This window comes from Microtus ochrogaster, chromosome 7 (assembly GCF_000317375.1).
Source record: "Microtus ochrogaster isolate Prairie Vole_2 chromosome 7, MicOch1.0, whole genome shotgun sequence".
Classification (NCBI taxonomy): domain Eukaryota; kingdom Metazoa; phylum Chordata; class Mammalia; order Rodentia; family Cricetidae; genus Microtus; species Microtus ochrogaster.
The window spans coordinates 54,723,042-54,736,403 of record NC_022014.1 but is presented as its reverse complement, the minus strand read 5'-3'; the positions used below and the strand labels follow the sequence as shown (position 1 = coordinate 54,736,403).

The following is a 13,362-nucleotide window of genomic DNA, read 5'->3' as shown; positions in this document are numbered from 1 at the left end:
TCTGGTGCCCTCTTCTGGCCTGCAGGTATACAGACAGAATATTGTATACATAATAAATAAATATTTTTAAAAAAAAAATAAGTTTCTCTCCTTCAGTACAAGGAACCTTGACCAAACGACGATCATATCATGTACGTGCCTACAGTATTGATAGTATTATTAAATTTCTGCTTAAAAAGCAGGGGTACATGAAACAAATAGAAAGGAAGGAGATAGAGCACTTGTATAAGGCTTAGGAAGGGTGTGGCCATCTTTAGATGCAAGCCTTGAAAATAACTTCTGTGACAAATGGTATTGGATATGAATGAAGAAAATATGATCACAAAGCCATATGACAGCAGAGATTATCAATTGGTCTGCCTTATTATTTACCCAAGATCTTGACCCATGACTAGAACACCAGGATAGATTCTTTAACTTTTGTCATCTTTTTGTGTTCTCTATTCTGTTGGACTCTAACGAGAAATTATATAAGTCTTAAGGGGAGAAGGAATCAGGAATCATTATAAAAAAAATGATCAGGGTCAACCAGATCAGCCGCCACTGACAAAGAGTCAAAAGACCCATCATTGATCACCTATGTGTTGGGGGAGGGGGCTTGGACTTCATCATCTGTACCAGGATGAATACATCCGTTTCTCTAGAGTTGACAGGCATCTGAGTCATATGGAAAGCTGCTACAACAGTTACTGTTCTCTGCCTCAGCAATTATGACGCAGTAGAGTGGGTCTGAAGTGGAGCCTGGAAGTTGGCATCTTATAAGCCCCAGGTAATGCTCCTGCTTCTAGAGCAAGAACCAACCATTAAGGACCACTGGTCTCTTCTCTGAGGTCATTTCCTACCAGATGCTGTATTTTAAAACCACCATTAGCACAGAAATCAGAAGATCTGAACCATATAGCACCTTCAGCAAAACATCTAAGCTTTTTCTGTTGGCTCGTGAGCAAATGGTTTCCTGTGGCATAGGATGAATGAGAAGCCAATCTCATTTCAGAGAAACCAATTTTGAAAAGAATAGTATGCAGATTTTTAGTGTGTGGAGATTCTGTTTTGACAGAATTCTTGAGGAAAATATAGTCTACCTTTCTATAAGCGAGGGGTGCACCCACATACTGAGACAATGGGGATGATCTATCGGGAACTCGCCAAGGCCAGATGGACTGGGTCTGAATAAGCATGGGATAAAACCCGACTCACTGAACATAGTGGACAATGAGGACTGCTGAGAAGTCAAGAACAATGGCACTGGGTTTTGATCCTACTGCACGTACTGGCTTTGTGGGAGCCTAGGCAGTTTGGATGCTCACCTTACTAGACCTGGATGGAGGTGGGAGGTCCTTGGACTTCCCACAGGGCAGGGAATCCTCACTGCTCTTTGGGCTGATGAGGGAGGGGGAGTTAATTGGCGGAGGGGGAGGGAAATGGGAGGCGGTGGCGGGGAGGAGGCAGAAATATTTAATAAATAAATAAATTAATAAAAAATTTATGGGAAATACCTCTTTTTATTCTTGTTTATAATGAACAGGATCATGGAGAACAGTTGAATCTAAGTAAACCATGAGTGGCCCCATCCTTTTGTCATTTATTGATAAGTTAATCTTTAAAGATGTGTGTGTGTGTGTGTGTGTGTGTGTGTGTGTGTGTGTGTGTGTGTGTGTGTGTTTGTGTATTTGAGGGTGTTGGATCCCACGGAACTAGAGTTACAGGCAGTTATTAGTTGTCTGATGTCAGTGTTGGGAGCAGAACTCAGATCCTCTGTAAGAGCAGCAGGTGCACTTAAATACTGAGCTAGTTATCTCTCCAGCCCCTGGAAGTTACGTTTTTAAAGAATGTAAATAAGAAAGAATAATAACTTAGAACTATCTGAGCACTTGAGTCTGTGAGCCCTTTGGGGTTTTGGCACCAAAAGAGAGAAAAAGGGAAAGGGGAAGACTGTTTTCTTTAAAGCTTTGAAAGTAAGGAAACTCGGGGGCTTCGAGGTGTAAAGACAGTGGACATGCCTAAGGCATGAGTCAGTTAGAGCCAGAGTATTGTTGCTGTTTCATTTGATATAAAGGACAGAGAAAAAACAAAATATTCAATTCATTGAACCAAAGCGCCAGTTGTGGCATGGGTGGGAATGCAGGCTGACCTCCTCACAGGGCCATTTCCAAACCTGAATGAAATACTCAGTGTTGAAGCTAATACACATTAGCATACATTTTAAACCATAGTGACCCTTTTGTTCTATAGGTGAAGATGAGGATGAATTTGAGAATTTTATGCTGCCTCTCACGGTCACCTTTGAAACAGTTTTGCAAATATTTAACAACTTTAAACAAGAAGAAGTGAAGGTGAGTCTGTTTCCTTCCATGAAGAAATACAAGCATTCTTCCTCAGTGCCTCACCCCAGCAGAGAAGGTAGCTGCATATCTGTCTGTTTGTGTATATGTGTGTCTCAGGCCCACGTCTCTAAGTAATACGCTTGTGAGATGAACGTTAATAAAGTAAGCACTTTTCTAGTTCCAGATGCAAATGAGCTGTGAGGTCAGCAGTGGCTTAAGACAGTCCGTTCATGGTGGGATGGTGCAGATTTGTCTCAGTGATGCTCACTGTGATAGCACAGTTCTTGGGGGCAAGCCACTTTAAACATTGCTGCCTCCCATCCACCCTGCTCTGTGTGTTCCGCATATCCAGATAGAGACATGCACACATGCTAAAACCCTACATCTCTGAAGATTTTTTAAACAAGAATTTATATAAATCAGCACTTTATTAAATGGCTAGGCATATGTGTATAAATAGGAGCCGGCCTTGAAGTGTTGCATTCTTAAACTGAACAAAGTGATTAGGATAACTGATAGCTAAATAAGGCTTTATGTGCCTGTGGGAGCCATATTAGGATTGATTTGACAAGTCAGTTCAGCTGTGGCAACAGTCATAATATCTAAGACAACATTATGTTTTATTAGTAAAATCCTTAAGTGTAGCAAGCTGTTTGTGACAAAACAGCCCCATATTTTAACGTGGGGGGATGGGAAGCAGGCGCTTTGCCAAGCAGAAATAGTGTCTCCCAAAATTATGCTGTATCAGAGCTATATTAAATAGATTGGCACTGATTATTATTTTTAAGAATAATAAATGCAGTCCAGAGAAGTAGGACCCTTGTTGGTGATGCCCTAGTCACATATTATTGTTGTTTGAAATAGGTTGAAATATTAACCATCATTTCATGGCTTCTGCTCCTTTCCCTCCACCCACGCTTATTCTTCCTCTCATATACACACACACACAAATACCATGAAACCAGTTAGAAAAGAGATGGCCTTTGCTGAGATTTATATAATTCTTCTGTGAAACAAAGATTACCTAAATGCTATACCTTTTACTTTAAAATGGAGTTCTTGAACTAGATGTTTATCAGGATAACATAGTCATGAAATTTTAAAAAGTTAATAAGATCTTAATTTTTCTTTGTTTATATGGTCTTCCTGAATTCTTTGTCCGTTCCTATCCAAACTAACTATATTTTTTAGATGTTGTCCAAATGTTTCTGACCAACAGAATATTTGCAGCTTTTAAGTAGCCCTTGCTGTCCCTTATCAAAAAGATTTGGTGAGGTTAAAAACTGCCATCTTTATAAAAATTTTATTTGTCTCATTTGAAGATTTCATTATATTCTAAGCCTGTTTGGATGTAATTCCATCTAGTTTGATAGAAACCATCTTCCTAGAGTCATTTTTAATGGAGTTCCAGTGATATATCCCTAAACTAGCAAGTTCTTAACGACCCTGGAAAGTGACTGCTTGATTACACTTTAACGGTATTTGCAAATAAAATCACAAGTAATTAAGGGGAAATCTCCAGGCTTTTGAGCAAGTTTGATGCATGATAACTGCCTGATTCAGCTTCATCTAGAGTAATGCTGTGTAGGCAACAGCTACTGAGATCAATAGCAACGTAATGATAGTGGCAGAATTAAGTGAGTAACCTGAGAACTGTGCCTCAGAATGCATGCAGCTGCCACGAACCAAGGCCACACAGTGCACTCCGTGCTTCCGTCCTAAATGTTCATCAAAAGACGCCCTGCAGGAAAATGGAGTTAGATGCTCTTTATTGCTGATCGTGTCTCTTGCCACATTTATCAGGGAAATTGGATTAGCAGTTGGCAGCTGCAGGTAGACAAGATTCTGCAGTGATTAAATATGCAGCTTGGCTGCATTTGTTGTGACAGACCTTTAGTAAATTCTACTGTAAGCACCATCTGTCTAATTTGTATGAAGAGAACTTGGTGCTTAAAGCTACCAATAAGGAGCGAAATCTGTTGCTTTATCATAAACAAAACTTTTGTACTAAATGCTCTTAAATGTAATTTATTAGGTTAAGGCTATTTTTTCTATCATGGTGAATAAATAATACATGCAAAGGTGCTTTCAGGTACTTCATTTACAAGTACTAGAGATGAAAGCAGTTCTGTTTTGTTCTCCAATAAAGTATTTAGTATTCCAAACCACAGGAGGTGATGCTGTTAAAATATCTTTATGAAAATGCTGCAGGACTGCCAAATTCATTTAATTTGCAACCCTTACCAGGATCGTCTAAATCCCCGTTTATAGATATTCTTCAAATGCAGATATTAGGACCTGTGTTGCCAAACTGAAATACTGTGAGGAAAAGAAATGCTGAAAAGCCCTTATTTATAACTTTGTTTTCTTTACTTAGTCCTAATAAAATTGAAGCGAATGTTGAATTTTTGTTTTGAGAATTTTTGTTTGGGTTTTTTTTTTCTTTCCAAAGTCAAAGGGAAAGAAAGAAACAAACAGAAATCCTAGTCCTGGAGTATTATTTCAAAACGTTTCTTGCCTCCCATCCCCCGTCATTTTATCCATAGTAAGATAATAGTGTGCCGTTACCGTGGTCCATGCATATTTCTCCATTCAGCCATGACGTCACGGGTGTTAAGAAAAATGAATGAAAACTTCTCAGAGGAAGAGGAGCAGTTAAATAGGAACCTGCTATCTTTAGTCCCTTCGTAAAAACTCCCCGATGTTAAATTATTTAAAATCCTTGATTTTCAGCATGCGCACATTAAAAGTTTTCGCACTAAGTGCCAAATGTTGCAAACAGCACTTTAACAGAATGATTTTGCTTTGATCCCTGTAGCAGTTCCTGAATAATTTATCACAGGTTATTGCCTTAATTCTGGAGAGGGATAGAGCAATAAAGGCAGATGAAAACACTCCAGTTGAAACACCTTGGGGCCTGCTCATTCCTCTGACACGGCTCTTTTGTTGGAACTATTTAGAGGTTATTAAGATGTGTCTCCAGAATTAAGAGTATGCTGTAAGGATGAAGACAGCCATCTTAATTCTAAAGACAAAGCACAATGACCCTTCACCTTCTTTTTCTTTGTTGTTATTATATAGTAGAATTATGAGGATAATATTATAGCTGCCCCAGTAGTGCCACTACAGTAAAGGGTCTGTCAGACTTCCCATTAGAAGCCCTGTTTGGGGGTCAGGGTGGAAGGAGCTGCGTTTCAGCTGTTTCCCAGCCCATCCGTCTCACCCTTGGCACACAGACAACAGTTCACCATGCCGCAGACTGAAGCTCTCAGCAGTTTCTTCTTGGACTCTCCAAAAAGGAGTCCATAGGATCCGATCACTAGACCTAACCACTCCTCAAATGTACCTCAAGAAAATTATTGGAACTCGTCACCTTTTAGATTGTTCGCTTCTCCAAGATTCTGGGTTATTTGCTAGCTAGTGTGAGCTCCTGCTTAAGGCTGTCTGTCTTGTTCCCGAGCTGAGTACTGAGAAAATTCTCCTGTAGCCTTGTTTATTTATCGTGTAGGTTCTATGCTGCCTTGAGAGTACTGCTACTTTTTTTATTAATATAATGAATCTGTTTCTTACATTAACACTACACTTCACTGCTAGAGTGAATCTATCTAAAACTTATGCTTAGTTTGTTAAATGCTGCCTCTGCTATAAGTAACATTTTCAAAGAAGTCAAACATTAGTATAATTTTATGGCCACATTTTACTGTATTAAAAAAGACCATAAATTCGCTTAATTAGAACCTTTGTATCAACTTGGCACCTTCAAGGAAGAAAAATTCTGACCAAATAAAAATAATCTTTTGTATAATGACATTTTATAAAAAAAAAAGCCCTTTCTTTATACAAGGCATAAAGTAAAATTCATGGTTCTTGTTCACTAATTTAGAATTGAATAATGCATATCTTATGTGTATATGGAAACTTGAAATTACCTGATGAGTAGCCTGTATAAGTGTACATAATAAAAATAGAAATTTTCAGAAATGCTGTAATAGATTAGAAAGCCAAGTAGAGTCCATAGGCTAGCATAGATGGCGGCCGGCGAGCGAGCGTTCAGAGGGGGCGCCATAGATGATGGATTCTGTTCTGGAGGCTGCAAGGAAGGAAGAAAACTGAGAAAGACCAGGTCTATTTGGTGAGAGAAAAAACTGAATAGTAAGCAGTTTTTAAAAAGGAATAGTAACATGAGATAATCGTGAAGAGGCCTGGCAATTATAGAAACGCAAGAGCTGTTCATGTTATGGGGAAAAGCTAAATGAGTCATTCTGAACAGCAAAGATTGAAATTAGGAGTGTTCATATTCAGCACTTCGGGTTCCCATCATCCTATAAACGGTTAGAAATAGAAATTGAGCAATCCCCTGGACAACATCCAGGTACATTGAGTCTCCTATTAGGAAGGAGGAGCAGGATGTCTGACTGCTCACTATGGTTTGGTTCACTGAAATGTCCTCTGTAATGAAGACAGTCAAAACTGATTGCCTACTAGACAGCTTTCCACTCATTACCAAGGTCAGTCTGTAAAGATCCCAAGACCGTTTTCTGCCTTAGCATTTCTACTGAAGCAGTATATTCAGAAGTCACAGTTGTGTATCTCAACTATCACACCTCCTTGTTGGGCAATTATGTTTATTTGTGCTCTTTGTTCTGACATTCTAGCATCTGTTCACGGGTTTTCTTTTCTCAATCATCATCTTAAGGACAGCTTAATTAAGAGTCCAGAGTATGAGTCAGATCTTTTTTATTTATATCAAGGAGGTTTGGTTTGGCTTCCTCCGTCCCTTCTGAAACCATTTGTGAACCACACTTTCTGTTTTTCAGGCAATTGCTAGGCATTTTTGCACACAAATGTATTTCTCACAACAGGTCTGTTGAATGGCCGTAATTATAATTAGCTCCCTTGATAGATGAAGAAACTAAAACTCATGAATTGCCTTGCCTTTTAGAGTTAAACAAAACTAGAGTTCAATTTCAGTGCCTTGTGACATTAAATACAGAACTTTTTTCCTTATGTCATTCGCTAACTTGAACAATATGGCTGCCTTTCTGGGTATATCATGATGCTGTAGGTCACCCGGCCAGTTTCAGCTTGTCCTGAGTTATTGCAACTTTTCTTTGGGGATCTTTATATGCCAGTGCTAGGGCAGACTGAATTGTATAGTGAGCTTGATTTTAGTCAAGCCAGTTGGTTGGTTGAAATTTGCTATTAAATAATGTCTAAACTGTATATCTCTTGTGAAATTATGAATCCTGATTTTTTTTTCAAATTTGGCAGTATTCAGATAAAACGTATATTGAGTCTCAATGTTTCTGTGCTCCTGGAATTACAACTTAGCTCAGTTTATAAGAAGCAAAGTGGTCAGCAGATTGATGGTCTGTTTATTAAAGCAGCTATGGTTTTCTATGGAAAGAGATCTGAGCGAGACATTTTAGCTAATGAATCAGAATCAGATATGTGGTCATTATTGCCTGATTATTACTCCATCTGCTCTGCGCTAACGTGAAAATCAATTACTGTGTCTCTTTCCCACTGACAGCGTATGTTGATCGGGCTGGCGAGAGATCTTCGAGGGATTGCCTTTGCACTGAACACAAAGACCAGCTACACCATGCTGTTTGACTGGATGTATCCTTATTACACTGTGACAATCCCAGCTCTGCGCACAGAGGGATGCCAGGCCCCTCTCTTTCGTTTAATAGTGTGGCACAGTAGGGAAGAGGAAACAAAGCTAAATGAACTAATGTGTAATCAGCTAAAAATTACAGCACAGCGGCAGCGGTGCAGATAACTGAGCACAGCACTCAGAGACCCGGCTCAAGGAGGCCACTCTTTTCATAGATACCATTAAATATTGACAACTTAAAAATCACTTCCCTCAAATGATTGTTTATGTTGGGGCTGCAGGCATCATGTAGCTAGTATCTGTACTTGTGATCAGTGATTTGAACCATGTGGTATTTTCTGAGGCGATTAGAAGTCTCTGTTCCATCTCAATTAGCAGGACTAAGAAGGTTACTTTATCTTTTTGAGATTTTATTCATAATGCTACAGTTGGTCATCTGATGAGGATGTTAATGGTCATGGAGGCAGTGGGATAAATGGTCAGGATTTGTCATTGGCTATAAAATTTGAATTTACCATTACTAAATCGTAGTATAGATGGGAGCAGGGGGAAGCCCTATATAGAAATGCTCCATCACATAAGAATAAAAAGAGACAGATGAGGTTTGAAATCCCAGGTCTTCATTCTATTTTGTGGAAACTTGGTGTTATCATCTAGCAAAAGAAAACAATCCAGTATGCTGGCTTACTGTGACCACTAAGATAAGTAAGCATTCTGTCTGAGGTCTGACACTTCACAATGGCCATAAACATGTATTAACGCGTTGGGAGTATGCTGAGCCATCTTCGATCCTAACAGGAGATGACTCCTCAAAAGTATGATAGCTTCACGCCCTCTACATTGGAAACCCCTAGCATATAAGAAAATTCTACTTGAAAGCAAATTGATTTGTCTTATTTTATGATGTTCTTTCTTAAAACAGTGTCTTGGTGTAGCCCAGGTTGGCCTCAGACTTGACATGGAGCCAAGGATGGATCTCCTGGTCCCCCTGCCTCAGCCACCTAAGTCCTGGGATTACAGGCCTGTCACATGCCGACTTAATTTACATTTAAGGGGTATAATTTCTCTCTTGCTTTATTTAAGCCTTTCTTATCCAAACTTTCTTTACATATTCTAAAGGAAACTTCTTGAAAGCAGTGTTCGGTGACTTTGCCGTAGTTGTGGCCCAAAACATAACAGATATGAGCAAATTTTAGAGCGAACACTACACACAATGAAAATTTTTAAACACTAATTTTTAGAGTATTAGTGACTTACAGTTTTAGTTGCTGTGGAAACCTATCTCATTTATTTTCTTAGAGATCAGACAGATAAGATTTTTTCATGGCCCTGAAGAATCAGCTGCATGCCTTATACATATAATGTATGTAGGCAGAGGTTATAAATTTAATCATAAGAAAGTCTTAAATTAATCTACAAAGGATAGACCAGAGACATAAGAACATTTTATTTCTCTAATCAACCAATTCTAAAATCCAAACTTTCCATTTATTTGGAAAAATCATAAAGCTTAACATTGTTACAAAAAAAATGATTATTTGCTTGAAACCAGGCTCCAAAGCCAGCCCACCCAGCAGTTAACAGGCTTTTTTCTTGTTCACCAGTTTTAAGAAGAGCCAAGGTCAGGAACTCCCTCCTGTGTCAACAAATATAATCTGGTTTCCATTTCAGCATTTGTCCAGCAGATGGCAGAAATGGAGAATCTTAGGACTTGGGGTTTTGTTTGGAGCTAGAAACCAGTATCTCCTCCATGTGACCACAGTTGAAGTTATTGGGGTCAGGGGCGAAGGGCAAGGTGTCAGTTATGCAGCAAGCTGTGCTACATTGCCAGACGCAGGGACTTGCTACTGGCCTTGCTTATAATAATTGAGTTTCAGCAGCAAATCAGCTTCCTTGGGAAAAGGCCAAAGGCTTTTCATAATTGTATTGACAAGAAAATGAATATGATAAATGGTGTTCATTCAGTTGAGACAAGATTTATAGTTTTCCTTTGGGCAAGGGATGAAGAGCAAATATTTATAATAATAGTAAAATTTGTTTAAAAGTTACATTATTTGATCATTCAAAAAGCTTTATTAAAATATTTTGAAATACTTTTAACAGTTTCAGGTGATAAAGTACAGATTCTTTCCAAAGTATTCAGGTAATGCAAAAATGAATAAGTATATGATTTTTTAAAAATGCGGATATGAAAGTCATTTATTCTTCCTGAAATATTGATATGTCAAACCGTCAGTGATGATTCCCACATTACTGCTGGGGAAAGTTTATTTGCCTTTTATCCACATAGATGTGTGTTCTTTAATTTGTTATGCAATCCTTAGCTTGCAGAAGAAATATTCCTGTAAGAGCGCGTGTCATCGTAAAGTCAAAATACATTTTATTTATGATGATTGTTTGATAAAATGCTATTTTAGTGTTTAGCTATTTAATTCAGGAGCATCTCTATGAACACTGACTGCATTAACTGCTACATACGCTGCATAGCTTATCACTCCGTCCTTCCAAAACTAAATGGCCTGAAACTACGTAGCAACCATCTTGATAATTTTTCTATGACTAGAGAATTCAGCAAGAAATCATTCATTTATAACTTTTGCCCCAAAGTAAGAATGCAGCAATAAGAAAACTACCTTGCAGTGCACTGAAATACATTATTTAAGCCTTTCCCAGATTATACTTAGATTAAGGTGTCAAAAGTCCAGAAAGATGAACAAATGTGGTATTTCCGTATGCTCTAATTTCTGTGATGTGGTCATCGAGCTCTCACAGGCAGTCAGCACTGTTTATTACATGAGCTCTGTAAGGAGACGGTCTTACACTCCAGCCAGCTAGCCGCATATCATAGTTCCCTTGTCGGAGCTGTTGTGATGGCGTGATTACGTAAAGGTCCTACTGAAATGTCTGGTACAAAACAGCCATGTCACCACTGTCATTTCTGTTCCTAAAACAGTTAATCAGGCACTCATACTTGCTTACTTATTCAGCAGATAAGTAAGTGGGCTTCCGTAGCACAGAGTGCTTGATTCTAAGAACAGTGTGGATTACTGAGACATAATTCTTACCTCAAATGAACTTTTTAGTTAAAACGAGTCCTGTGTGTGACTGACTTACAACAACATAGGAAGCTGTAGATGTCATTTATCTAAGGGATCAGGAAAGGCCCTGTAAAGGTGACCATGTCACCCTAACTCTTGCCAGGTCATGTAAGACTGGACCCTGGGGAGTTAAGAAAAGCAGTTTCAAGTGATCATCAGTTTAGGGTAAGAAAGATGTTTCATTAGGACACAGCTCATTTCATGGTTAGGGAAACAGATTGTCTGGGACCCTTGACTATCAGACTCCAAAATGTATATCCATGTTCTACAGGCAGCATGAAACCAGCAGAATACATTCTCATGACTTTGGTTGGTCAGCATAATCAAGAAGTCTATTTCAGGGAGAAAGTAATTGGCATTGTATGTGAAACAAGTTGAACAGCAGAAGAAATGAAACCTAAGCAGCCACCGTTGACCCAGCATTCTTTGGAATGTGCATTTTATGCACCAGAAATACAAGAATAAAGTGGTGCTTTCCAGAAGTTTGCAATTAAGTAAACATGCAAAAGGAACCCCTATTGACCAACTAATTGCACGTGTTATAACAGACACGTGTGAAGGACCACATGAACATTTGTGAAGAATTGACAAGTATTTTAAGCAAAATGAGATTTGGGGGAGAAACCAAAAGTCGCAATAAGTTTGAAAAGAAGGGTTTTTCAGCCAGAAGAGGGGAAAGGTGTCACACAGCACATGGCCCCTTGTGGACACAGTGCAGATCTCACATATTCTGCATGGATACAACACCGACGTTGGCATGTTTGTGGAGCATATTCAGATAGTCTCTGAACTGCTGGGCTCTTTCTGGTCTAGACCACGCTGATTTCCCCAACAGTTTGAATGAAAAAAACTCATGTTTTAGGTATCATAATGCTTTGTCCTCTTTTGTAATTGTGTTCAGTGTGTGTGTGCACGCGCGCAGGCCATGGCACACACATGGAAATTAGAGGACAGCCTGTGGGAGTTAGTTCTTCCCTTCACCACAGGGTCCTGAGTACCAAGTTCACCTCAGGAGGTGCAGCACCGCACCTTTACCCAGTCAGCAACCATCCTGGCCCCCTTTTTTTTTTCATACTTTTTAAAAATCACATATATCACTTTTTCTACAATTAAATCTACAAAGGAAATAGTTGTGGTTTTTCTCTTTACTACTTTTTTTTGTGGCGCAGCACCTGGAAACTACTAGTAATTACTGGATGGATTAATGGGAGGACACATGGATGAAAGCAAGTTTGATGCTTCCCACTTTCTCATATTTGGCATCCTGTCTGTGCCTTTGGTTTCTCATTTGTCTATGTAGACCTTTGGTATTCATTGGGAAGATCTAGGTAAGAGAAATTAGATCCATGCCCCTTCTACCTAAGGGTTCCCTTTCTCTTTCTCTGCCCAGATATATGTAGTCCTCACAAGGCCACTGGAAAATTAAACTTGGGTTTTGATTCTCGCTCTGTAATCTGAGCCTGGCATTCTCGCTGTGAAGCCCTTTTAACCTCCATGCTTAGTAGACCTCTGCTCTGCTTTCCAGTAATCACTCACTTTCTCTGTGGCAGTCACCTCTGTCAGAAGCATATTAGAACTGTCACTGCTCTCATTCCACACAGAAAAGGGAGCATCCCCTTCATAGCCCCTGGTCTTATCCCAGTGTGAATACAGCATGCTCTAAAAAACCATGGTGCTCTGTCCTTAGAGCTGCAGGTGGCCTGTGCGGGCCTCTAGTGCACTTAGGTTTGGAGATTGGTGTCTGTTCCCTGATGGTACCAGAGTTTGTGCGTAGGCTATCTCTTACCTGAACAGGGAGTGCACCCTTTACACACCTGCCTTTCTGGTGAAGTATGACGAAAGAAAGCCTTGTCTTCCTAAATCTAGATTCCTGGTCCTTAACACAGTTCATAGTATGTGGTATCTGTATATTAATACCAGCTTTCCTAGTACTTAGAAACAGTAAACTATCTGACAGTTCAGATCAAGTTTGCAGTCAAGTCGTGATTTGTGTGTGTGTGTGTGTGTGTGTGTGTGTGTGTGTGTGTGTGTGTGTGTGTGCACCACACTACATTTATGGGCATCAGAATACAGCTCACCCTTCCCATCATATAGGTTCTGAGAATCAAACACAGTTTTGTCATTTGCAGCCATCTGGCTCTCACCTAAGCATATCCACTCACTTCCTGTCTCCACCCCTTGTTCTTTTCCTTTGTGTTATTTTATAGCATGTTTATTTAATTTACTTCCTGATTGTTAGGATATAAATCCCATAAGGGAAGGCATTTTCCTAGTGCTTTTGTTCCCTGGTATCTCTGGAGACTCTAAAACAGTACATTTG

At 39.4% G+C, this 13,362-nt stretch overlaps 1 protein-coding gene across 2 annotated transcripts in view; it reads left to right on the top strand.

Moving 5' to 3' along the window:
- The window catches only part of Ranbp17 (RAN binding protein 17), a 352,625-nt gene that overhangs the window by 266,261 nt on the left and 73,002 nt on the right, over window positions 1-13,362 (top strand). For both annotated transcript variants that reach the window (XM_026780758.1, XM_026780757.1), the window contains 2 exons: window positions 2,233-2,333; window positions 7,858-7,946. In XM_026780758.1, the coding sequence (XP_026636559.1) occupies window positions 2,233-2,333; window positions 7,858-7,946 (190 nt within the window). The remainder of the gene's footprint in view (window positions 1-2,232; window positions 2,334-7,857; window positions 7,947-13,362) is intronic.